This window comes from Salmo salar, chromosome 20 (genome assembly GCF_965601325.2).
Source record: "Salmo salar chromosome 20, fSalSal1, whole genome shotgun sequence".
In the NCBI taxonomy this organism is placed as follows: domain Eukaryota; kingdom Metazoa; phylum Chordata; class Actinopteri; order Salmoniformes; family Salmonidae; genus Salmo; species Salmo salar.
This window is the reverse complement of record NC_138310.1, coordinates 13,563,048-13,586,908: the sequence shown is the minus strand read 5'-3', so window position 1 is coordinate 13,586,908 and position 23,861 is coordinate 13,563,048. Positions and strand designations below refer to the sequence as shown.

The 23,861-nt window shown below is 44.4% G+C and overlaps 2 protein-coding genes across 9 annotated transcripts in view; one reads left to right on the top strand and one right to left on the bottom strand.

Moving 5' to 3' along the window:
• Positions 1-8,590, bottom strand: part of acacb (acetyl-CoA carboxylase beta) — a 47,513-nt gene extending 38,923 nt beyond the window's left edge. For 6 of the 8 annotated variants that reach the window (XM_014160782.3, XM_014160788.3, XM_014160787.3 and 3 more), the window contains exons 1-2: positions 7,629-7,762; positions 4,578-5,226 (exon numbers count right to left, since the gene is read on the bottom strand). In XM_014160782.3, the coding sequence (XP_014016257.2) occupies positions 4,578-5,206 (629 nt within the window). In that variant the 5' untranslated portion in view covers positions 5,207-5,226; positions 7,629-7,762. Of the gene's footprint in view, positions 1-3,822; positions 4,301-4,577; positions 5,227-7,628; positions 7,763-8,476 lie in introns of those variants that run through there. The other 2 variants (XM_014160783.3, XM_014160793.3) reach the window with 2 other exon arrangements.
• Positions 8,504-23,861, top strand: part of pole (polymerase (DNA directed), epsilon) — a 28,267-nt gene continuing 12,909 nt past the window's right edge. Inside the window, exons 1-27 of the mRNA XM_014160794.3 lie at positions 8,504-9,103; positions 9,709-9,844; positions 10,358-10,438; positions 10,545-10,589; positions 10,686-10,778; positions 11,144-11,298; positions 11,665-11,809; positions 12,026-12,106; positions 12,335-12,442; positions 13,901-14,011; positions 14,125-14,210; positions 14,318-14,437; positions 14,685-14,817; positions 15,124-15,237; positions 15,330-15,542; positions 15,639-15,746; positions 16,133-16,261; positions 16,416-16,518; positions 18,577-18,723; positions 18,832-18,977; positions 19,255-19,403; positions 19,557-19,649; positions 21,382-21,684; positions 22,505-22,700; positions 23,001-23,215; positions 23,369-23,471; positions 23,646-23,726. Coding sequence (XP_014016269.1) covers positions 9,036-9,103; positions 9,709-9,844; positions 10,358-10,438; positions 10,545-10,589; positions 10,686-10,778; positions 11,144-11,298; positions 11,665-11,809; positions 12,026-12,106; positions 12,335-12,442; positions 13,901-14,011; positions 14,125-14,210; positions 14,318-14,437; positions 14,685-14,817; positions 15,124-15,237; positions 15,330-15,542; positions 15,639-15,746; positions 16,133-16,261; positions 16,416-16,518; positions 18,577-18,723; positions 18,832-18,977; positions 19,255-19,403; positions 19,557-19,649; positions 21,382-21,684; positions 22,505-22,700; positions 23,001-23,215; positions 23,369-23,471; positions 23,646-23,726 — 3,462 coding nt within the window. The 5' untranslated portion in view covers positions 8,504-9,035. The remainder of the gene's footprint in view (positions 9,104-9,708; positions 9,845-10,357; positions 10,439-10,544; positions 10,590-10,685; positions 10,779-11,143; positions 11,299-11,664; positions 11,810-12,025; positions 12,107-12,334; positions 12,443-13,900; positions 14,012-14,124; positions 14,211-14,317; positions 14,438-14,684; positions 14,818-15,123; positions 15,238-15,329; positions 15,543-15,638; positions 15,747-16,132; positions 16,262-16,415; positions 16,519-18,576; positions 18,724-18,831; positions 18,978-19,254; positions 19,404-19,556; positions 19,650-21,381; positions 21,685-22,504; positions 22,701-23,000; positions 23,216-23,368; positions 23,472-23,645; positions 23,727-23,861) is intronic.

Sequence of the window (23,861 nt, the reverse complement as noted above, 5' to 3'; positions counted from 1 at the left end):
ACTAGGCAAGTCAGTTAAGAACACATTCTTATTTTCAATGACGGCCTAGGAACGGTGGGTTAACTGCCTTGTTCAGGGGCAGAACGACAGATTTTTACCTTGTCAGCTTGGGGATTCAATCTTGCAACCTTACGGTTAACTAGTCCAACGCTTTAAATTGCACTCCACGAGGAGCCTGCCTGTTACGCGAATGCAGTAAGAAGCCAAGGTAAGTTGCTAGCTAGCATTAAACTTATCTTATAAAAAACAATCAATCATAATCACTAGTTAACTACACATGGTTGATGATATTACTAGTTTATCTAGCCTGTCCTGCGTTGCATATAATCGATGCGGTGCGCATTCGCGAAAAAGGACGGTCGTTGCTCCAACTTGTACCTAACCATAAACGTCAATGTCTTTCTTAAAATCAATACACATTTTTAAACCTGCATATTTAGTTAATATTGCCTGCTAACATGAATTTCTTTTAACTAGGGAAAATGTGTCACCTCTGCAACAGAGTCAGGGTATATGCAGCAGTTTGGGCCGCCTGGCTCGTTGCGAACTGTGAAGACTATTTGTTCCTAACAAAGACAGCCGACTTCGCCAAATGGGGGATGATTTAACAAAAGCGCATTTGCGAAAAAAGCACAATTGTTGCACGACTGTACCTAACCATAAACATCAATGCCTTTCTTAAAATCAATATACAGAAGTATATATATTGTTAAACCTGCTTATTTAGCTAAAAGAAATCCAGGTTAGCAGGCAATATTAACCAGGTGAAATTGTGTCACTTCTCTTCCGTTCATTGCACGCGGAGTTAGGGTATATGCAACAGCTTGGGCTCGTTGCGAACTAATTTGCCAGAATTTTACGTAATTATGACATAACATTGAAGGTTGTGTAATGTAACAGGAATATTTAGACTTATGGATGCCACCCGTTAGATAAAATACGTAACGGTTGCGTATTTCACTGAAAGAATAAACGTGATGTTTCCGGATTCAACCATATTAATGACCTAAGGCTCGTGTTTCTGTGTGTTATTATGATTAAGTCTATGATTTGATAGAGCAGTCTGAGCGATGGTAGGCACCAGCAGGCTCGTAAGCATTCATTCAAAACAGCACTTTCGTGCGTTTTGCCAGCAGCCCTTCGCAATGCATTGCGCTGTTTATGACTTCAAGCCTGTCAGCTCCCAAGAGTAGGCTGGTGTAACCGATGTGAAATGGCTAGCTAGTTAGCGGGTGCGCGCTAATAGCGTTTCAAACGTCACTCGCTCTGAGACTTGGAGTAGTTGTTTCCCTTGCTCTGCATGGGTAACGCTGCTTCGAGGGTGGCTGTTGTCGATGTGTTCCTGGTTCGAGCCCAGGTAGGAGCGAGGAGAGGGACGGAAGCTATACTGTTACACTGGCAATACTAAAGTGCCTATAAGAACATCCAATAGTCAAAGGTATATGAAATACAAATCGTATAGAGAGAAATAGTCATATAATTCCTATAGTAACTACAACCTAAAACATCTTACCTGGGAATATTGAAGACTCATGTTAAAAGGAACCACCAGCTTTCATATGTTCCCATGTTCTGAGCAAGGAACTTAAACGTTAGCTTTCTTACATGGCACATACTGCACTTTTACTTTCTTCTCCAACACTTGGTTTTGCATTATTTAAACCAAATTGAACATGTTTCATTATTTTTTTGAGGCTAAATAGATTTTATTGATGTATTATATTACGTTAAAATGTGTCCATTCAATATTGTTGTAATTGTCATTATTACAAAATAAATAAAAAATACAAAAATCGTCCGATTAATCGGTATCGGCTTTTTTTGGTCCTCCAATAAATCGGTATCGGCGTTGAAAAATCATAATCGGTCGACCTCTATTCTGTTCTATCCTGTATTTCTATCCAATGGCCGTTTTGGGTACTTTATATTACCACAGGTGTCTGCAATTACCTCTGACTCGCTGTGTGGCCTAATCTGTCCCACTGCTGTTTGTGGAGATATGCTCTGATCAAGGTCGACTGATCCAAAGCTCAGCTAGAATGAATTGCTGTTACTCCGGATGATTTTGGACATAATATTTAGAACATTCTATTTCAGCCCTCAGGCAATCAGCCTAGCAGAACTTCTGAAAGACATTACATGTGCCTAAATAACAAGTGTCATGCAGTGTAAGTCACAATCCTGGCATTGCCAATGAGTAAAATGTTGACAAACATCACTGTAATGACACGGGGTAGTGTTCACTGGGCGCCACAGCTCATTCTTCCTCCATCCAATCTAAAATGATCAGGATGGAAAAGTCTGGCATTACAATGCCATTGCTTGGCTTGCCAATGTTCTATTTTAGTGAGGTCTGAAATGGGGGGGCATATTCTGTTAGACTATAGCACTGTAGGTTTGCCGGAATTCAAGCCAGAAGTCAAACGAGATACAGTACTTTGGGGTTTCATATTCCTGTGATGATGAAAGTGCACTTGTCAAGCTCCAGACATTCTGTTTGGCTAGTTTTGCAGTCTTTCAACTCAGAGCCTACATCTGTCTGATAATGGACAATTACGCGATAAGAGTGACGCTGAGACTTTTCACTTTAAAATATGCCAAGCAAAAACTTCATGGCAACAAACCATACACCTATTTGCAGAAGTCTTCTTGTAACAATTGACACAGAACATTTTAGTAAAACACATTTACTTGAGGAATAGTGCAGATACAAAGTTCGGTAACAGAATGACAGTAAAATCTCCCACAGTTTGAGACCAGGGCAGCAGGTAGCCTAGCAGTTAGAGCCGACAAGGTAAAAAAATTTGAATTCTTTGACCTTGAGCTGGGCACTTAACCCTAATTGCTCCAGGGTCGCCGTCAATAATGGCTGATGCCTGGCGTGACCCCACTCTCTGAGGGTGTCTCAGGAGGAATTAGGATATGCAACAACAAAAAACATTTCTATGTCACACCTCACACTTGTACAGAGAAACAGGACAACAATTAAGATTCAAAGATGTCTGCAGAAACAATGGGAAACATTTACTTTGTCCACTGTTCTGCAAAAACAGTTCCCTTCCTCCATTTGGGCTTTTTAGATGTGGTCACCAATTCCACCAGTGAAAACATTGCTACTGCAACATGTTAAAACTGGGGTGACAAACTCATTCAAGGGAGGGTGCTAGTGTCTGCTGGTTTTAGTTTTTTTCTTTTCAATTAAGACAACCAGGTGAGAGGAGTTCAATACTGAAACCAGCTTAGCCTTCCATCTCCCTCCATGGCAGATTGTTTCTGATGTGTGAATAGCAAGAGTTAAAATCTGAGACCAAAACAATAAGACCTTCACCAGTCCTTTCCTCTCAGCTGAGCCACAACCTCCCCTCTCCAGTCCCACAGGCAGAGCAAAACATTCTTCACCCAGACTCACATGGAACAGAACACCGCAGTCTGTGTGTGTGTTTTTGTGTCTGTTTAGACGTGTTTAATAATCTTGTCTGATATCTCTCTCTCACACACACACACACACACACACCACACACACACACACACACAGTGGGTGCGTCAATTATCATTAAAGTTAAATCCAAGTTGTCCCTTCACGAACCACCAAACTCAAGCTTATCATAACCGTCTAGCACATTGGAAACAAAAACTTGGAAGGCTAATCCTTTCATGTAGCAATTCTGCAAACTGACTGAAATTGCCAAAACATTGTTGTGTAAGCCGACACAGTAGCATGATGTCGGTCAGTGCAATTCATAGGCCTATGCTACTTCTTAATATTAGGAAAAACAAAAGGCTCTATTTAATTTAAAAAATAAAAACACGGTAAGTTCTTACCTTCCTCCTCTTTCAGCTTCACCTCCATGGTAATTCCTGCACGTGGCTCAAGTCTACAAACAAGCGTTTAATACTTGGCTCAGAGTGGACTGGGGCGGTCAAAGAAGTAGACTTAGATAAGCTTAGCTGACCAACTACCCCTGATATCCATCACGATATCGCCAAAAAAAGATAAACAACAGCTCCTCGTGGGCTATACCGCAAGTCACATTTATTTGCAGAGAACTTCCAAGGGCGGGATTAAGGTTTGTCTAGCTAACATACAATACGTTGTCGTGTGCCCCTTGGGACTCAGACCCTGCTTCTCAAGGTCAGTCAAGAGACATGTTCCATTAATAGTGCTGAGATGTGAGGCATGCGACAAGAATACAGTTCACTGTCAGCGGCACGCTGTGGTCAGGTGATGGCATGCTGGTTGTGTGGAGACAGAACACAAGGCAGCAATCATACCACAATGTGGTTGGTGTCCCCTGTTGGGCAACAGCGCACTCTACTGTCAGTGAGAGGCTACTGCACTGACAGGTACCCTCACCTCCACTAGTCAATGAGATACGAGCTAATTTGCTCAATGGTCCATTTATTTCTTCATACTGGGTTAATGGAGCAGGCACTTGCATTCACCACCAACACATTCTGAACAAAATACATTTCAGATGTCACCAGACTAGAGAAATTGACGATGTCTAAACCGGTTCTCAATTATGAAAACAAAGTTAACTTGAACTAAGAGGTAAAACAACATTGCATTGGCCTACCTCATGCCAGGGGAGGTGGTGGTTAACGTTACTGATTGAACTTGCTGTGGGGGGGAGAAGGCGCTTGAGGTTGCTGATGCAGTTTGCCGTACGGTGGAGGCGGTGGCTGCTGCCTCAGAAGAACTCGAACCTGTAGGGGGTTTCATGGTCAAAGGCGGCTCGTCATCTGATGAATTGTCCTCCGACGCCCCCAGGATGAACTTGAGACAGGCTCGTCGAACCTCGGGGCCTGAGCTGAACTTGGGCCTGGTCGTTCTACTGGGAGGCTGAGGAACGACGAAGGGAGATGGTTGGGTCTGTGTGTACTGCTCTGTCATCCCCTCTGAAGAGGCCTGAGGAGGCCCTGCCCTGGGTATCAAGGGTCCCTCAGAGGGGTCAATGTGGGTTTGGGGACTGTTGGCCCCGCTGTCTGAGGTAGATGATGCAAGACCCATTGGTGTGGAGTGTTCAACAGGGGCGTGTACCGCTGCGGTGGGTCCATCGGCCGCTTGCATCTCCTCTTGTGCTGCAGCTGCAGGGCTTCCACAGCCAGTCGGAGTTTCCCCATCTTGGTCCAGCATCATCTTGTCCTTAATCCTCCAGAGTAGCCACAGTATGAGCAGAAATCCCGAGAGTAGAAGTGGGAGCATTCACAGACATCCTCTTGAAACTGCAAATCCATGAAAAGAAAGAATTAACCAAAGTATGATTCTAATCCAAATGTCGTCACTGTACCAACAATGAAATTAATATTGATTCAAAATGATGTAAGGAATTCAGTTAAGTGAACAAGCAATTGTTACCATATGCAAAATACACTACATGACCAAAAGTAAGTGGACACCTGCTCGTTTAACATCTCATTCCAAAATCATGGGCATTAATATGGAGTTAGTCCACCCCTTTGCTGCTATAACAGCCTCCACTCTTCTGGGAAGGCTTTTCACTAGATGTTGGAACATTGCTGCAGGGACTTGCTTCCATTCAGCCACAAGAGCATTAGTGAGGTCGGGCACTGATGTTGGGCGATTAGGCCTGGCTCGCAGTCGCCGTTCCAATTCATCCCAAAGGTGTTCGATGGGGTTGAGGTCAGGGCTCTGTGCAGGCCAGTCAAGCGCTTCCACACAGATCTCGACAAACCATTTCTGTATGGACCTCGCTTTGTGCACGGGAGCATTGTCATGCTGAAACAGGAAAGGGCCTTCCCTGAACTGTTGCTACAAAGTTGGAAGCACAGAATCGTAATTGTACGCTGTAGCGTTAACATTTCCCTTCACTGGAACTAAGGGGCATAGCCGAACCATGAAAAACAGCCCCAGACCATTATTCTGCTGCTCGGCCATGGAAACCCATTTCCTGAAGCTCCCGACGAACAGTTATTGTGCTGATCTTGCTTCCAGAGGCAGTATGGAACTCAAGACTGTTGCAACCGAGGAGACGATTTTTACGTGCTACTCGCTTCAGCACTCGGCGGTCCCATTCTGTGAGCTTGTGTGGCCTACCACTTCACGTCTGAGCCGTTGTTGCTCCTATACCTTTCCACTTCACAATAAGAGCACTTACAGTTGACCAGGGCAGCTCTATCAGGGAAGAACGTTTACGAACTGACTTGTTGGAAAGGTGGCATCCTACGACCGTGCCACATTGAAAGTCACTGAGCTCTCCAGTAAGGCCATTCTACGGGCAATGTTTGTCTATGGAGATTCCATAGCTGTCATCGATTTTATACACCTGTCAGCAACGGGTATGGCTGAAATAGCCGAATCCACTAATTTGAAGGGGTGTCCACATACTTTTGTATATATAGTGTACCTTGTAGAAAATCAGATATACAATCTGAATAGATTAGCCTTTCTCTCAATGCTTTACCAACACTATAGAGAACTGACTATGTGGAGGTTGCCCCAACCACTGATCAAGGGTCAGTTATCTTCTTAGGTCTTTATCCTGCTAATTGTCAAGGTCAGGGAGTAACGTAATCTGATCCTAGTTCTGTGGTAAAGGGCAACTTCTACCTTACAATGAAAAGGACAGTCTAAAAGCACTAGACACAAATAGGCGGTAAAAAAAAACACGAAGCCAAATATGTGTACAAGGTAGCCTGTAAGTTAGTGTATAATTAACCCAAATGGAATCATTTGCAGAAAAACCTTTTGCAGTGTTTTCAGGGACTAGGCTACATGGTACGAGGCAGGCAGGCTTTTCCTTCACTACTACCTTGTGACCAGTAAACAACCGGTCTCTGGCAGCTGAAGAGAGAGAACCGAGTGGGTTTAATTCACTAGTGGGTTTTATTCACATGAGCACGGCTGACAGCTGTCCTTGTCCCATATGGGGGAAAGGTCAGCAGTGAGGGAATGGAGTGGGGAGGGAGAGGGACAGACAAGTCATGTAAACAACAGTGGTATAGGATGAAGTACAGGACGAAAGGGCCAAATGATACCACTTCACATTAAAAAAAAAAAAATCAGTAAAGCAAAGACAACCTTGCGTTCCTACAAAAAGGCATACTCTTCTCTGCCAAGTTTGACCTTCAAAGTGAACAGGCTCCTGACTCAGAATGAATGCCGGAGTGCAATTTCTAATATAGTCTTTCTTGAGTAGGTTGTTATGCGCTCAATGCTCTAAGTAGGACCATGAAATAGTTGAATAAGTTTATCAAACATCAACTAGACTAGGTCAGAAGTGATACTCATCTCAACAATATTTCAGATGGGGTAGTCTACAAAAGTACTAACGTTAGGTATCTCGGACATTGATTACAGTAGACTATCAATCTCTGGATTTGGTGAAAAAAAAAAAAAAATCACACAAAAATGTGGATGGATAATCCTGGACCTCAGGCCTAGACTTCATGTCGCATTAAATTGAAACCCCCCAATGCTAAAATAGGCAACAATATATAGTAAACATTACTAACCAAACTGGGCATTGACTACTTATATGGAAGCAAGAATAGCCTGGCTAGCTAGCAATCTACACTCTTTACAGCGTTTTTGAGAGCCAACTATTGTCCGATGACTAAGGTTAGTTCAGTACTGTAGCTAGTTAACTAATTAGTTGTAGGCTTACCTCTACCGTACATTGTAGCCTTATTGGGCGTGGTGATGCTTACAATTGTGATGTCGACTAGCCACACGCGTGCAACAGATAAACCGTTTACCGATTCGGAACCAAACGGAAGCAAAACAGAGAAACTGGAACGACCGAACGAAACAGGGCGGGACCTACCTGAATGTGTCCAATTGAACATCTCGTTTTTGTTAAACGGTGTCAAAGAGTACACATTTTATATCTAGCTACATCGCATGCTCACCTTGGCATGATTCATGTATTCGACAAGAGTATATTTATTTCTAGTTAGTGGGCTAACGTAATAAATCTGAGGTTCGGGGTCGCGATTGTTGGCATAGTTACTGAGGGGATTAGATTATCGTTCAAGTCACGGGCCATAGACGGCGACCCGCGGCTCGACATAATCGAATCCGCAACATGTTAGTTCGCTCTGTCGTGTTGTGCTGCTAAAAATAGTTTTGGTTTCTCGCTAAAATAATCAATTTTTCATTAGTGACTAAATTAAATCCTTGTAGCTATTATGCATAACAATATTGCCATCAATCAATGATACATCCTTATTCTAAAGGGGCAGATGTCTGAAGTTGTCTACATCTAGTATTGCCTGGATGAATTGCATGGATTTTATGAGATTTCACTACCTGTAAAATAACATTTTTTAAAAACAGGGCTGCGTTCATTACATAAACACGTAATAGAACAAGGAGTGCTGTACTGAACGACCACTTGTAAAGCAGGGAGGGGTTCAGTTGTGGTTTAAAAATGCACCTTTGCCCTTTAAAAAAATACCCCAATCATTGCTCAAGCCAAACCCCCAGCACATCCACCGAATGGAATAAACGTACCTCAGTCTGTTCAAGAACGTTTTTGGTGGGGAAAACGTGTCGTCCAGTAACGTAGCAAACGTCCAAGCGAACTGAACGAACCCGAGTTGCTACGTTTCAAAGGGGCGAGGAGAGGGAAGGGCTTGCCAAGTACCATCCCAAAGGCGGGGCATCCGCAGAGACGTCGACGTGACCACTCCCAACACATTCTCGCGGCAACAGGAGAGAACGCGCCAAATTCTGACTTGCAAAGAACAACACAGGCATCTGTCAAAGCCTGCTAGGCTAGCTATCTAATGAGAATTTGAACGACACAAGTTTTAAGTAGGGTTGTACAAGAGAGAAGTTATTTGCCATATGACAACCGTTTGCAAATGTTAGCGAGCAGTTGTATATTTTGTGTTTTCAACACGGTCAGCAGTTTTGCGTGGCAACTAGCGACGTTAGCTAACAGTTATCTAGCTAACGTTAGCTGTACCTATCACTTGCGAGGTGGATTTGCATATCTCTCACAAACTACTTTTCACTGAATGCAAGTTACCTTTTTTTGGGCCACGTTACCTACAGAATCCCGTCCAAGATGGTTTTACAAAACAGTGGACGGTACAAGTCAGAGAGAGGACAAGGGGGTGACCAGGACAATCAACAGTAAGTCACTGCCTGAAATGGCTGCATGCAAGTTTCAATTCACATGTCAACAAAACATCTCTGCTTAGCAGGGCTGGGGTTAGCCCAATATTAGACCTTTGATTAATTACTTACTTAAAGAGACAAGAACTAAGGGCATTCTATGGCGACAGCGTGTGAGCCTGTACTATATATATATATATATATATATTTTTTTTTTTTTGTACTTGATAGCTAGTTTCAGAGCGGGACATGCTGCTGAAGTTACACTCATAAAATTGTAGACGGTTTTTACTGGAGAATCGCTGAGCAATGAACAAACTATTACATCCCTTTTTTTAGATGCTAGGCTGGGGTCCACTTGAAATGGTGGTACTCAGTTCCCGAAGTAAAGTTAAATAACAATTCCAAATTTGAAAAAAACAAACATTTAATGACTTATCAAATAACTTAGGAGTAGAAGTTATGTTGAATTAAAATCCCTTCCTGAGTTGACTGCCTTCGTCGAAATGACCCCAGCCCTGCTGCGTGGCTAAATTAATAGTTAATTACACATTCGCAAAACAGTCACACTCTTGTGTACGGCATGTACCGGTATTTCTGATGTTATGTATTCTCCTCCATAGGGATGACCGGTCATCCATGTCGGCTGCTATCCGGCTGGAGCGCAGCCAGTTCACAGACGAGATGGACTCCCGCTTCGGGTTCGAGAGGATGAAGGACCCAGGAGAGAAGACTGGCTGGCTCATCAACATGCACCCTGTAGGTCAATCACACAGACCAGAGTGGGCTCTGGAAAGCACATGATCAGGATGCCCTTAAGTTGGACCTGCTGTCATTTAGCTTCATGTGTTTTATGTGCTATTTTTATGTTAGTTTTATTTGTATATATTTGTTTAACCTTTATTTAACTAGGCAAGTCAGTTAAGAACAAATTCTTATTTACAATGATGCCCTACCGGGGAACGTTCTGCCACTGCCTTGTTAAGGGGCAGAACAACAGATTTGTACCTTGTCGGCTCGGGGATTCGATCCACCAACCTTTCGGTTACTGGCCCAACGCTCTAACCACTACCGCCCCAAAAGTGGGGATTGCATTGTGGAAGACTCTTTCTTAGGCCTACATAGACAAATAAGGGCATTGTCCTGATGACACAGTATTTATAATACAAGTCTTGTTCTTGTGCCTGAATTGAAGAAATGTTTTAGCAAGGCTTGATCACCTCATCTTAATGTGCCTATTGTCAATATCTAATCCTCCTGTTCCCATCTCAGACAGAAATTCTGGACGATGACAAACGGATGGTCAGCGCTGTGGACTATTATTTCATCCAGGAAGATGGCAGCAGGTTCAAGGTGAGGATCTGACCACCTGATATAAACACTAGTGCAAGACTGATCACAATGGCGATGTTCAGCTGCTGCAATCTCATCCTTCTGTTTCACTTTCCTTTTGTTGTAGGTACCCCTCCCCTTTAAGCCCTATTTCTACATAGCCACTAAAAAGGTAAGTCAGGGATGACCAGGTACTCGTTTTAAAATGAACAGGCTTTATTACTTCTCGTATGAATGACAACGTCGACCACCTGTGTGCCCCATCCAGAACTGTGAGAGAGAAGTCATCTCATTCTTGTCCAAGAAGTTCCAAGGGAAGGTGGCGAAGCTGGAGATGCTCCCTAAGGAGGACCTGGATCTGGTGAGAAACCAAACCTTAGGCCATTTAGAAATGGATAAGTCACGGAATAATGGACGTATACAGTCTAGACCGGCCCCGCACGTGCATTATCATTTTGTCTCTCCCCACCAGACGTGATCATGACACGCATGTTAAGTACCAAAATCATGTGTGAATCAATTCTATTAATTTCAGGGCAGGTTGAAACACATATACCACTTTGGCTAATGGCTAATACCGGCAGATTCAGTCTGTTACGCTGCAGCAGGACGTCTCTAGCGTAAACACACGTCAACAACGTCCACGCCAGCTCAGACATTGACCTCTGGGAGATGGCATCCAGTATTACTGTTGGATAAACATGTCAACATATGTTTTCTCCATAGCCCAATCACCTGGTGGGACTAAAGAGGAGCTACGTCAAGCTTTCATTCAACACTGTGGATGACCTCATGAAGGTCAAACGGGAGATCTCGCCGGCGGTGCGCAAGAACCGGGAGAGGGAGAAGTCCAACGATACCTACACCTCAATGTTATCAAGGTACAGTGTCTCGCAGACCGACAGTTTGATTTTGATAAACATTTTATTTTACAGCCCTATTGCCACTTTTTTAATCCAGTATTTAATGTGAAAATACTTGGTAAAATGTTGTACTTTCTGGTAATCATTTGAAAGACTTTAAGAGTTAATAACTTTGTGGTAAAAATTGTTACCTCCTGATATTTGTTACAATATAGTAATTCTTGGGTATTCATTATGGTGTTACCGTGTAGTTTCTCGGTAAATACCTCACAGGCTGTGAAATAAAGTGTTACTGTGATGTGGAGTGCGGTAGTACAGTATCATCTTGAAATTCTACTCTTCTGGGTCTTTCTATACGTTTTTGACGAGCTCTCTGCTCATCAGTGCGTTGGCAGGAGGCAGTGTCTCGGCAGCAGATGAAGATGGCATGTCCAAGAAAACCTCCGACCAGATGGACAACATAGTGGACATGAGAGAGTACGACGTGCCTTACCACGTGCGCCTGTCCATCGACCTTAAGATCCACGTGGTAAGGGCCTTTGACGTTCCTGCGTGGCCAATGGATAGCCCGGGCTCCCAGGTCCTTTTTGTGTTATGTCGCCACAATGACCATTGGAGTTGGCCAGACAGAACAAACCGATCTGGGACCAGGCTAGGCAGTGGATGCTCTGTGGAATGATGGGCTTTCTCTCCCCAGTAATCCCCTATGAAGACTTACCGTTCACATTCTTTGTTTCTTCCCTAGGCTCACTGGTACAACGTTCGGTACAGGGGTAGTGCATACCCTCCAGAGATCATACTGAGAAGCGACCTGGTGGAACGACCAGTAAGAACATGTTTTATTTTTTTTACTTATGTCGATGGCCATCTATCTGATGTTTTAAACTGATTTCCAGTTGTTTGGGATTTTCATTGAGCCGTCCAGGTTTCTTGTTGTCAAGATACCATGGTCTTTCTCTATCTTCATTTTTCTAATTTAATTGACCGAACTCACAATCTGACTAACAGTCCCAGCGGTGTTTCTAGTTGTGATTTTTGTTTCCCTGTTTCTCAGGACCCAGTTGTGCTGGCCTTTGACATAGAGACCACCAAGCTTCCTCTGAAATTCCCTGATGCAGAAACAGACCAGATTATGATGATATCCTACATGATCGACGGACAGGTATGTTGGACCAGCCTGGTCTCAGGATTTGGCAAGACATTACAAACCGCTATTTTCAGGGATGCAAACTAGTCACCTATTGGCTAAGTTTGCCGTTTTGAATCCAAAATGGGTGACCTACGTGATTCGTGCAGATCCGATGAGAAAAGTTTGGGGGGAGAGAAATGTTGAGCAACATTAGCCAACTTATCTGATCAAATAATTGAGTTTATGGTGTGAAAATTAGCTTGTTAATAAAGTCAGACAGCTAACGTTAGCTAGCTGATGTTGCAGCATCAGATGAGCTAACATTAGTAACCTAACCAATTCGCTATAATATTAACTGGTATACAACTCCTTGCCCTTCCTCAAGTTATAACGCAAATACTATAGTTGCTTACTGGACCCTGGCAATCTGTGTGAAATGTTAACTAGCTAACAAACTAAGGCTTTCCCTCTACAGTATGTGGTTAATTTTCAGAATGAGAGAATTAGGTGAAAATGAGGCGTTGCTTGTTAAACAAGTGGATTCAGGGATCAAGTGTAGCTGGAGCTGGGCCTGGTTTATGCTGGATGACAGTATGGTGAAAGGAACACCACACACTTAACCTTTTTCTCACCTTTTCAATACAGTGGATATAAAGGGGTATGCCAGGTGTACTCTGCCTGAAAGAGATCAATTATGCCAACAAACGGTATCATGCTCTGCTGGCACATTGTAGAACAGATGTCCACAGGCAGGAAGTGTACAATGTAATAATGTTCAGTGTAGCCCAAAGATAATGCTTTCGTTGTGTTGAACTGGACTGTACCACTTTGTGAGTGAGGGGGGATTATTACATTTTTTTACTCAATGAACGTTATTTTTGCACACATGTAGCCTTGTGCACTTGATCGATGTCTACTATAGTGGCCACTATAATAGAGCAACAATAGAATGCCTGTTTGTTTCATTCTATTTCTACTTAAAGATGTTTTTTTCCCTAAGTGCAATATTTAGATGTGTGTGGTCACAAGTGTTCTATTGTAAAGGCTGTCATGGCTAACTGCAATATTAGTGTATTGTTTTTTTCTTCTCATTTGCAGTAAAGTTGGATTTCTTTCTTACATTTTTTTTTAGCTGTGAGTTAGGTTCACATGAACCACTTTTTATATTACACACAGAGACTGATCATGTAGATCATATTCTTTGTTGTTTAATTAGGTAAAAGCTGCATTTCCACCTAGCAGGGATTTTTTTTTTGCATGTTTCAGTGCCAAAAAAAAAAGTGTCACCTTTTTGGGCCCTCAGTAGTTTGCATCCCTCTATCTTAGTTGTCGTTAACAACGACCATAGGAGTTGGCTGTACAGCACAAAAGCACAATCCGATCTACTGTGAAGATGTCCCATTTTCACTCCCAATCTGGAGCTCTGAATTTCCTGTCTGTTTCCTGTCTGCTCCTTTAACTGATGTCTTTACTGTTCATGATCCCTGCCAGGGCTACCTGATCACAAACCGAGAGATTGTCTCTGAGGACATTGAGGACTTTGAGTTCACCCCTAAGCCAGAGTACGAGGGACCCTTCACTGTATTCAATGAGCCTGATGAGGTAAGGAGGGGAGCATCAATAACAAAAGACAAGTAAACGCCTACGGGCATACCTAAATACGTACAATATAAAGACATGCATACTTGATGACATGCTGTGTTCTGTGCTTGTAGGCGGGTCTCATTCAGCGATGGTTCGAGCACGTCCAAGAAACCAAGCCCGAAATCTTTGTCACCTACAACGGAGACTTTTTCGATTGGTGAGTCGGTCTGGGGGTGTGCTCAACTGCCCCCCTCCCACCCCCTTGCCTCATCACTCTCCCCTCATCCTTCTCTCTTTCCCTCTTCTACTTCTCTCCTCTAAAAGGCCCTTTGTGGAGACCAGGGCTGCCCACCACGGCCTGGACATGTACAGAGAGATTGGCTTCCAGAAGGACAACCAGGGCGAGTACAGGGCTAGCCAGGCCATCCACATGGACGCCTTTAGGTAAGGGCCACCATGCATCTCATAATAGGGTACCTCGTTATCTGTGTGGTGTTGTACCTACACAAATAATGATACGCGCACACTAACACAAACTGACTAACCCGTGTGCGTGTGTGTGCGTGTGCGTGTGCGTGTGCGTGTGCGTGCGTGTGTGTGTGTGTGTGTGTGTGTGCGTGCGTGTGTGTGTGTGTGTGTGTGTGTGGTGTGTGTGTGTGTGTGTGTGTGTGTGTGTGTGTGTGTGTGTCAGGTGGGTGAAGCGTGACAGCTACCTGCCGGTGGGCAGTCACAACCTGAAGGCGGCGGCCAAGGCCAAGCTGGGCTATGACCCAGTGGAGCTGGACCCCGAGGAGATGTGCCGCATGGCCACAGAGGAGTCACAGGTCAGCTGGTGCATTCTGGGAGACACAAACACAGGCACCGCTTTTAGAAGCGGTGAGATAGGACCTATCTCAATGTCTTTCTCTGAGTCGTGATATCCGATCTCTCGCCGCTTTCTCAATCGTATTGGAGAAGGTCAAAGGTCCCTCCTCTTCTCGAACCTCATTCTCCAGTGTATTTTGAGAAGGAGGCGTGTAGAGAGGTTGCAAGGAATGGAGGAAAGGTGAATTGAGAACGAGTCCAAGTTGTGGGTGTAGATGTGATGCAGGTTGGTTGTCTGACTGGTTTTCTCATGGCTGTGTCCCCAGACTCTGGCCACTTACTCTGTGTCGGATGCCGTGGCCACGTATTATCTTTACATGAAGTACGTCCACCCCTTCATCTTTGCTCTTTGCACCATCATCCCTATGGAGCCGGATGAGGTTTGTCTCTTATCACTTTGTCAGTCGAAACATGGACAATGGGGTGGTGAGATTGGACTATTGCTCACTGGTATGTGTGGTTGTGTGTGCAGGTGCTGCGTAAGGGTTCGGGGACCCTGTGTGAGGCGCTGCTCATGGTGCAGGCCTACCATGCCAACATCGTCTTCCCCAACAAGCAGGAGCAGGTGTTCAACAAGCTGACAGACGATGGCCACGTCATGGACTCTGAGACCTACGTGGGGGGTCACGTGGAGGCCCTGGAGTCCGGCGTGTTCCGCAGCGACATCCCCTGCCGCTTCAAAATGGTATGGCACTGCTCGGCCCCAGTCCGTTATTTGCCTGTGTAGGTATTTAGTTTACGTGTTTTGTTGACACGGTTTTCTTTCTGGTGTGTTGGACAGAATCCGGCGGCATTCGACTTCCTGCTTCAGCGGGTGGAGGAAACGCTGCGTCACGCCATCGAGGAGGAGGAGAAGATTCCCCTGGAGCAAGTCACCAACTTCAACGAGGTTTGATTTGATTTAACGATTTAAAATACAGTACATAAAGAAGCCACACCAGGCCAACCAATACATGTACCAAAATTGCTGAGGATTATATAGACAAAAAGTCTTGTTTCCATTGTGGTCTGCCCATTATCATGCCATCAATCTACGTCTCCTTACATTTTAAAAACGGTGACATCTATAGCGTTACCAACTTCTCTTCATGTACAATCTCGGGCCACAAAACACCATCCACTTTCTTATTGTCAAAGTAAAAATGTTCCCCTAAAGAAAGGGGAAAGTTAGAATTGACCCCCATAGTGTGCGTGTAAATGGAAAATGCATTCTTTCTCTTTTCTCCGCAATGAAATGCTGTACTTTCCATGAATCATCATCTGCCCTGTCTGCAGGTGTGTGACGAGATCAAGAAGAAGCTCATCTCTTTGAAGGAGGTCCCCAACAGGATCGAGTGTCCACTCATCTACCATCTGGACGTGGCGGCCATGTACCCCAACATCATCCTCACCAACCGCCTGCAGGTAAACTACACCGCGGTGTGCATGCGCGCATGTCAAAAATGGATACCCCCTGTTCAATGTCGAATGCTCCCTTTATTACATGTGACATTTCAAAGGACTTGGTCTGGCAACGCTCCAGAAAGTAATACTGTTCTGTTCCCTTTCTCTTCCTCAGCCCTCTGCTATGGTTGACGAGGCCACGTGTGCTGCCTGCGATTTCAACAAGCCGGGGGCCAACTGTCAGAGGAAGATGAGCTGGCAATGGAGGGGGGAGATCAGTAAGTTTCTGTAGTGTGTGTTGCTGTGGTCAGCTCTTTTTAGACTGACTTCTGTTTTCTGCTGCTATACCAGTGTCACCCGAAGCCCTTGCTTTGTTTTAGAGACAGTCATCCGAGATGTAACTTGTCACAATGGTATGGCATTGGCTGAAGCTCAATGTTAAATTCATATCTACCTACCATTGTATCCAAGCCAATATGACACCAATGTCGATGAAAATTTGCAAATCAACTTGATTGGGGGCGACAGGTAGCCTAGTGGTTAGAGCGTTGGGCCAGTAACTGAAAGGTTGCTAGATCGAATCCCCGAGCTGACAAGGTAAAAATCTGTCGTTAACCCACTGTTCCTAGGCCATCATTGTAAATAAGAATTTGTTCTTAACTGACTTGCCTAGTTAAATAAAAAAATTGGAGGTACACAACAAACCTTTCATCATTAGCTGTCCGGTCGTTACCAAGAACCACATACCATAATTTTAACAAGGTAGTTTTCAGAATTATTTTTTGCACCCACCTAGCTCAAATTCCAGTTGTCGGATTAAAACGAGACTATAGTGTCCATAAAGTGACCATTTGACATAACATGTTGGATTGACTAAGTTTGTAGATGCAATAGTTTCTTACATTTTGATAATTTAGCGCTCTCACGTGCCCATTTCTGTCCATTTAAGAACCAACCATGTGCTTCCTTTTTGAAGCATTTCCGACAATGCTAACATATTTTTCATGTCGACCAATTAGATGGCTAGCTAGCCTTACCTAGCTAACGTTTGCTTGCGTACCCAAAGTACAACAGCTAGCCTCTGTAACTAGCTAACACCAGTCATCTGAAAGATGGCTAACAGTTAACTAACAAACAGGAAAAAATATATATTTTGTTATGGAAGGTTTTTACACAAATTACTTAAGCCTTTAGCAGCTAGCTGTTTGAGAAGGTTTGAATCCTAAGCAACCTTCGTACATATTGTTGGAAGTACAATAGACCAACATAGCTACTGTAGTAGGTCAAAGCGGTGTGCTGGAAAACCTTGGTAGAGCATGGGTGAAGTAGGCATTTTGGAGCTCCATGTGAATTTCTTCTCTTTTGGGGGGGAGGGGGGCTTCAGACCTACAATGCCTACTTCTCACTTAAAACAGTTTTTTGTTTTTAAAGGTAATTATGGCAGGGCAATATGGCTATGAATTGTCCATAAATCTATTTAGTTGTTTTAAATAAGCTTTTTGTACAATTGAAATACACTGCATTTAAAACGTTCAAGCAATAATCAAGTGAATTCAGGGCTTGTGAAATTATACCTAGGCTAAATATGTCTTCCACAACCATAAAACCCACTAATAGTTTAACCTGCTTTTTTACAATAATCATGTATCTGGCTTCCAACTCAGTCTATGAAAATGCAATTTTTGTTCCAAATTTAACCAGAACCGTGCATACTGCACATTCACTAATAATGAATGACTTCTAGCAGCAGGCATTATAGAAAATCAATTCAACTCTCATTTAAGTGTCTCAAGCACAAGCCCACGTGCTAGTGAGTAGCCAGCTAATCTCTATATTTCAAGTTTAGCCAACTTGGATCCATTTGCTAGCTAGTAAGGTAGAACAGTTGAATTGTCATGAGGACACCCTTCTGTCTGTCTCCAACGGTTTGAACAGCGTGCTAGCCTGTCCATTTAGGCCACCTGATTTCAACATCTGAACAGTCTTCAGTGTCCATATAACCGATTTCTGTTGGACCAAACCTCAAATGCAAATAGCGAGTTGAAACCGCTTGTCAGAGAGGAAGAAGTGATCTCTCATCTTTGTTGTTATGAGTGGCAGGGGCTTTGTGTGGGTGCATGCGAGTAAATGGGAAGGGGCACGCAGCACAGAAGGAGACGAGACCAAAAGACAACAAGCTGACATAGACCCTCATAAAAAAATAAAATTATTATTGAAATACAAGCATTTGGATTATCGTGTTCAAAATTAATTTGAATTAATTCAATATATTGCCCTAATTGTAATTGCCTCTTTCTTCCCTTCCCGCTCACCTGCTTGCTCCGCCCTGTCTGCAGTGCCGGCCAGCCGCAGTGAGTTCCATCGCATCCAGCAGCAGCTGGAATCAGAGAAGTTTCCTCCGCTCTTCCCTAACGGCAGGCCGCGGGCCTTCCATGAGCTCAACCTGGAGGAGCAGGCCCGCCACGAGAAGAAACGCCTGGGCGGTGAGCGAGGGAGAAATCTTTTTAGATTGGCACAGAAGTTGTCAGTGAGTTACTGTTGTGCATTTCACTTAACTTCATGACATTCGCGCACGGTCTGTTCTGTCCCAGACTACTGCAGGAGGGCCTATAAGAAGGTCCGCCAGACCAAGCTGGAGGAGCGGGTCACCACCATCTGCCAGAGGGAGAACTCCTTCTACGTGGACACTGTGCGAGCCTTCAGAGACCGCCGCTACGAGTTTAAGGGACTGCACAAGGTACTTGCCAAAGAGCTACCGTACCTTATTTACTCTTCTCCCACTAGAAAGTAGCCCCCAAGATGTCATGCATACAACTCAAGGTGTGCATTTGACATGGGGAGGAATACCATTTTTACACTAGTGTCAACCCGAACCGTGTGTTGCTGGCTCTGATCTTTTTTGTTGTTGTCGCTACATTCTCTTTCTTACTTTTAGCATGATTCCAGCGACTATGCCTGTCCGTAGCGTGTTAAGTGTTTACCTCTCTCCTCTCCCGTCCTCTGTGGTACTGCAGGTGTGGAAGAAGAAACTGTCTGCAGCCCAGGAAAGTGGTGACGCTGCCCTGGTGAAGCGCTGTAAGAACATGGAGATCCTCTACGATTCTCTCCAGCTCGCCCACAAGTGCATCCTCAACTCCTTCTATGGCTACGTCATGAGGAAAGGGTAGGTGCAGCTGCACCGTCCCCCTCCCATCCATGTTTTAAAAGAGAGAGAGAGAGAGAGAATGATCTGGGCTGTATTCAGTAGGTAGAAAACGTTTTTGCAACCTGTTGACAGTGCTGCTGTGTTTGTGTGGTTGCCATGTCTTTCCACTAGGGCCCGCTGGTACTCCATGGAGATGGCTGGCATAGTGTGCTACACCGGAGCCAACATCATCACCCAGGCCAGAGAGCTCGTGGAACAGATCGGGTAACTTAATAATGTCCATCCTCTTACAGAAGGCCTCTTAATGCTTTCTTTTTTTATACGCTCATGTTATAGAGATTTGTCTTTTTAGAGAGACCTGTGTCTAGTGCTGGGTAGGTCACGGATCATGCATGAACAGCACTCTGTTTCACCGTGGCAGTACATGGCATGGTCACTGGTATTTTTTTTATTGTTACGGTGTCTAACTTTGCCAATGTAGCGACTCTTTGGGGGCGAACATTATATACTGAACTAAAATATAAACCCAACATGTAAAGCGTTGGTCCCATGTTTCATGAGCTGAAATAAAAGATCCCAGAAATTGTCCATGTGCACAAAAAGCTTATTTCTCTCAAATTTGTTTACATTCCTGTTAGTGAGAATTTCTCCTTTGCCAAGACAATCCATCCACCTGACAGGTGTGGCATATCAAGAAGCCAATTAAACAGCATGATCATTACACAGGTGCACCTTGTTCTGGGGACAATAAAAGGCCACTCTAAAATGTGCAGTTTTGTCACACAACACAATGCCACAGATGTCTCAAGTTTTGAGGGAGCGTGCAATTGGCATGCTGACTGCAGGAATGTCCAACAGAGTTGTTGCCAGAGAATTGAATGTTTAATTTCTCTACTATAAGCCGCCTTCAACATAATTTTAGAGAATTTGGCAGTACGTTCAACCGGCCTCACGACCGCAGACCACATGTACGGCGTCGTGTGGGCGAGCGGTTTGCTGAAATCAACGTTGTGAACAGAGTGCCCCATGGTGGCGGTGGGGTTATGGTATGGGCAGCTATATGTTACAGACAACGAACACAATCGCATTTTATCGATGGCAATTTGAATGCACATGAATACCGTGATAAACTGAGGCCCATTGTCGTGCCATTCATCCACCACCATCGCCTGTTTCAGCACGATAATGCACAGCCCCATGTCGTGAGGATCTGGGCGCAAATGTCCCAGTTCTTCCATGGCCTGCATACTCACCAGACATGTCACCCATTGAGCATGTTTCGGAAGCTCTGGATCGACATGTACGACAGCCTCTTCCAGTTCCCGCCAACATCCAGCAACTTCATACAGCCATTGAAGAGGTGTGGGACAACATTCCACAGGCCACAATCAACAGCCTGATCAACTCTATGAAAATGAGATGTCACTCTGCATGAAGCAAATGGTGGTCCCACAAGATACTGACTGGTTTTCTGATCTACGCCCCTACCTTTTTATTTTTTAAAGGCATCTGTGACCAACAGATGCATATCTGTATTCCCAGTCTTGTGAAATCCATAGATTAGGGCCTAATGAATTTATTTCAATTGACTGATATCCTCATATGAACTGTAACTCTGTAAAATCTTTGAATTTGTTGCATTTTGTGTTTTCTATTTTAGTTCAGTATACTGCCCTACCAAGCAAAAATGCAGTAACTGCTCATTTGGTCGAAAATGAGTTAATGTCATTGTTTCTACATTAAATACATGCTTAATCATGTGGACAAGTATCCTACCTGTATTGTGTTTTGGAGAAAAATGGGGGTCATGTAGGCAGTAACTGCATAAAGTTACTGTGAAACCAAGGTAAATAAAAGCAATTGTTCTCAGTTCCACGCTATGAGCACTTACTGCCTTTTTGCTTGGTAGGGAAGTATAGTACCCCCCTAATATATTTTCTGTTTTCGATGCCAACTCGACCACTTACGTTACTGTGTTTTATCTGTGGCACAACAGGAGGCCTCTGGAGCTGGACACGGATGGCATCTGGTGCGTCCTGCCCAACACCTTCCCCGAGAACTTTGTGGTGAAGACGAGCAACGAGAAGAAGCCCAAGGTGACCATCTCCTACCCAGGCGCCATGCTCAACATCATGGTGAAGGAAGGCTTCACCAACGACCAGTACCAGGAGCTGGTGGACCCTGCCTCGCTGACCTACGAGACGCGGGCGGAAAACAGCATCTTCTTCGAGGTGGACGGGCCCTACCTGGCCATGATCCTGCCCGCCTCCAAAGAGGAGGGAAAGAAACTGAAGAAAAGGTACATACAAGCGATTCTGTATATACAGGCGATGGGGGAAGAATATGGAGAGTGATGGTTCTCCTTTCTTGGTGGCCAGTTGGTATCATTTATCCAAATCAAATCGAATTAGTCACATACTTTGTGAACAATGGGTGTAGACTAACATTGAAATGCTTACTTACAGACCCTTCCCAACAATCAGAGTGAGAGAATCCAGCCAATTACATTGATAATAACACGATTACAATATTCTCCTGATAATAACACTGATTACAACATTGTCCTGATAATAACACGATTACAACATTCTCCTGATAATAACACTGATTACAACATTGTCCTGATAATAACACGATTACAACATTCTCCTGATAATAACACTGATTACAACATTCTCCTGGTAATAACACCGATTACAACATTCTCCTGATAATAACACCGATTACAACATTCTCCTGATAATAACACTGATTACAACATTCTCCTGGTAATAACACGATTACAACATTCTCCTGATAATAACACCGATTACAACATTCTCCTGGTAATAACATGATTACAACATTCTCCTGATAATAACACCGATTACAACATTCTCCTGATAATAACACCGATTACAACATTCTCCTGATAATAACACCGATTACAACATTCTCCTGGTAATAACACCGATTACAACATTCTCCTGATAATAACACCGATTACAACATTCTCCTGATAATAACACTGATTACAACATTCTCCTGGTAATAACATGATTACAATATTCTCCTGATAATAACACCGATTACAACATTCTCCTGACGATAACATGATTTCGACATTGTCCCGTGTCCAGGTACGCCGTGTTCAACGAGGACGGCTCTCTGGCCGAACTGAAGGGCTTCGAGGTGAAGAGGCGAGGCGAGCTGCAGCTCATCAAGATCTTCCAGTCGTCCGTGTTCGAGGCCTTCCTCAAAGGCACCACTCTAGAGGAGGTCTATGACTCGGTGGCCAAGGTGGCCGACTACTGGCTCGACGTGCTCTACAGCAAGGTAACGTGTTTGTTTCCCGGCGTGCGTGTGTGTGATAGCTTTACATTTTAATAGTTGTTGTTGTTCATTCATCCATGTATTAAAAGAGCGATCCAACCTGGGCCGTTGTAACAATATTCCCCATCTCTGCTTGCATGTTGAAGGCTACATCAGCCGGACCACGTTCAGTCGGGAAAAACGTTGTGGAAAGTTGCAGATTGTCAATAGTAGAGAGCTGACGGGATTCCTCCTTGTTCGACGTAATCTATATCTGAAAGTTCTACAATGCTGTGTCCTGATGGGATTTTGTATTTTGCCCAGGCTGCCAACATGCCGGACGCGGAGCTGTTTGAGCTCATCTCGGAGAACCGCTCCATGTCGCGGAAGCTGGAGGACTATGGCGAGCAGAAGTCCAACACCATCAGCACGGCCAAGCGGCTGGCCGAGTTCCTGGGTGACCAGATGGTGAAGGATGCCGGGCTGAGCTGCCGCTACATCATCTCCCGCAAGCCAGAGGGCACGCCGGTCACAGAGAGGTGAGGCGGACCGACCCACACTCACTACCACCGACTGACAGTCATGGCTCCTCGCTTCACATTTAGTCTTCAGCTCATTTTAGTGTAGTGTCTCTTATTGCTAATGACGACAGTGGAGAAGTGTTAATTCGTCTGTCTCTATCTGTGTGACAGGGCCATCCCCCTGGCCATCTTCCAAGCTGAACCCAGTGTTAAGAAACACTTCCTGCGCAAGTGGCTGAAGATGCCCAGCCTCCACGACCTGGACATCCGCTCCGTAAGTCTCTGGGCGATTTTCACTTCATCGCGCTTCCATATTGGCGCGCTTCAATACAGCGATACAAAGACTGTTGATGTACTGCATGAGCGATTTTTATAAGAGCGACGCTATTCTTACAGCGTTTTAGCTGAGTCACAGCTACTAACGAGTTTAGCCATGGACTCTCTCCAGATCCTTGACTGGAGCTACTACATTGAGAGATTGGGTAGTGCCATCCAGAAAATCATCACCATTCCAGCAGCCCTGCAACAGGTAAACCCACAGCAGCTCTGATCCGTGGCTCTGTGGTGAAGTTGCCCCTAGGTGTAGATCTAGGATCAGCTCGCCCTCCCCAAATCCTAACCTTGCCCATTTAGTGGGGGGGGGTGCAAAACTGATCCGAGACCA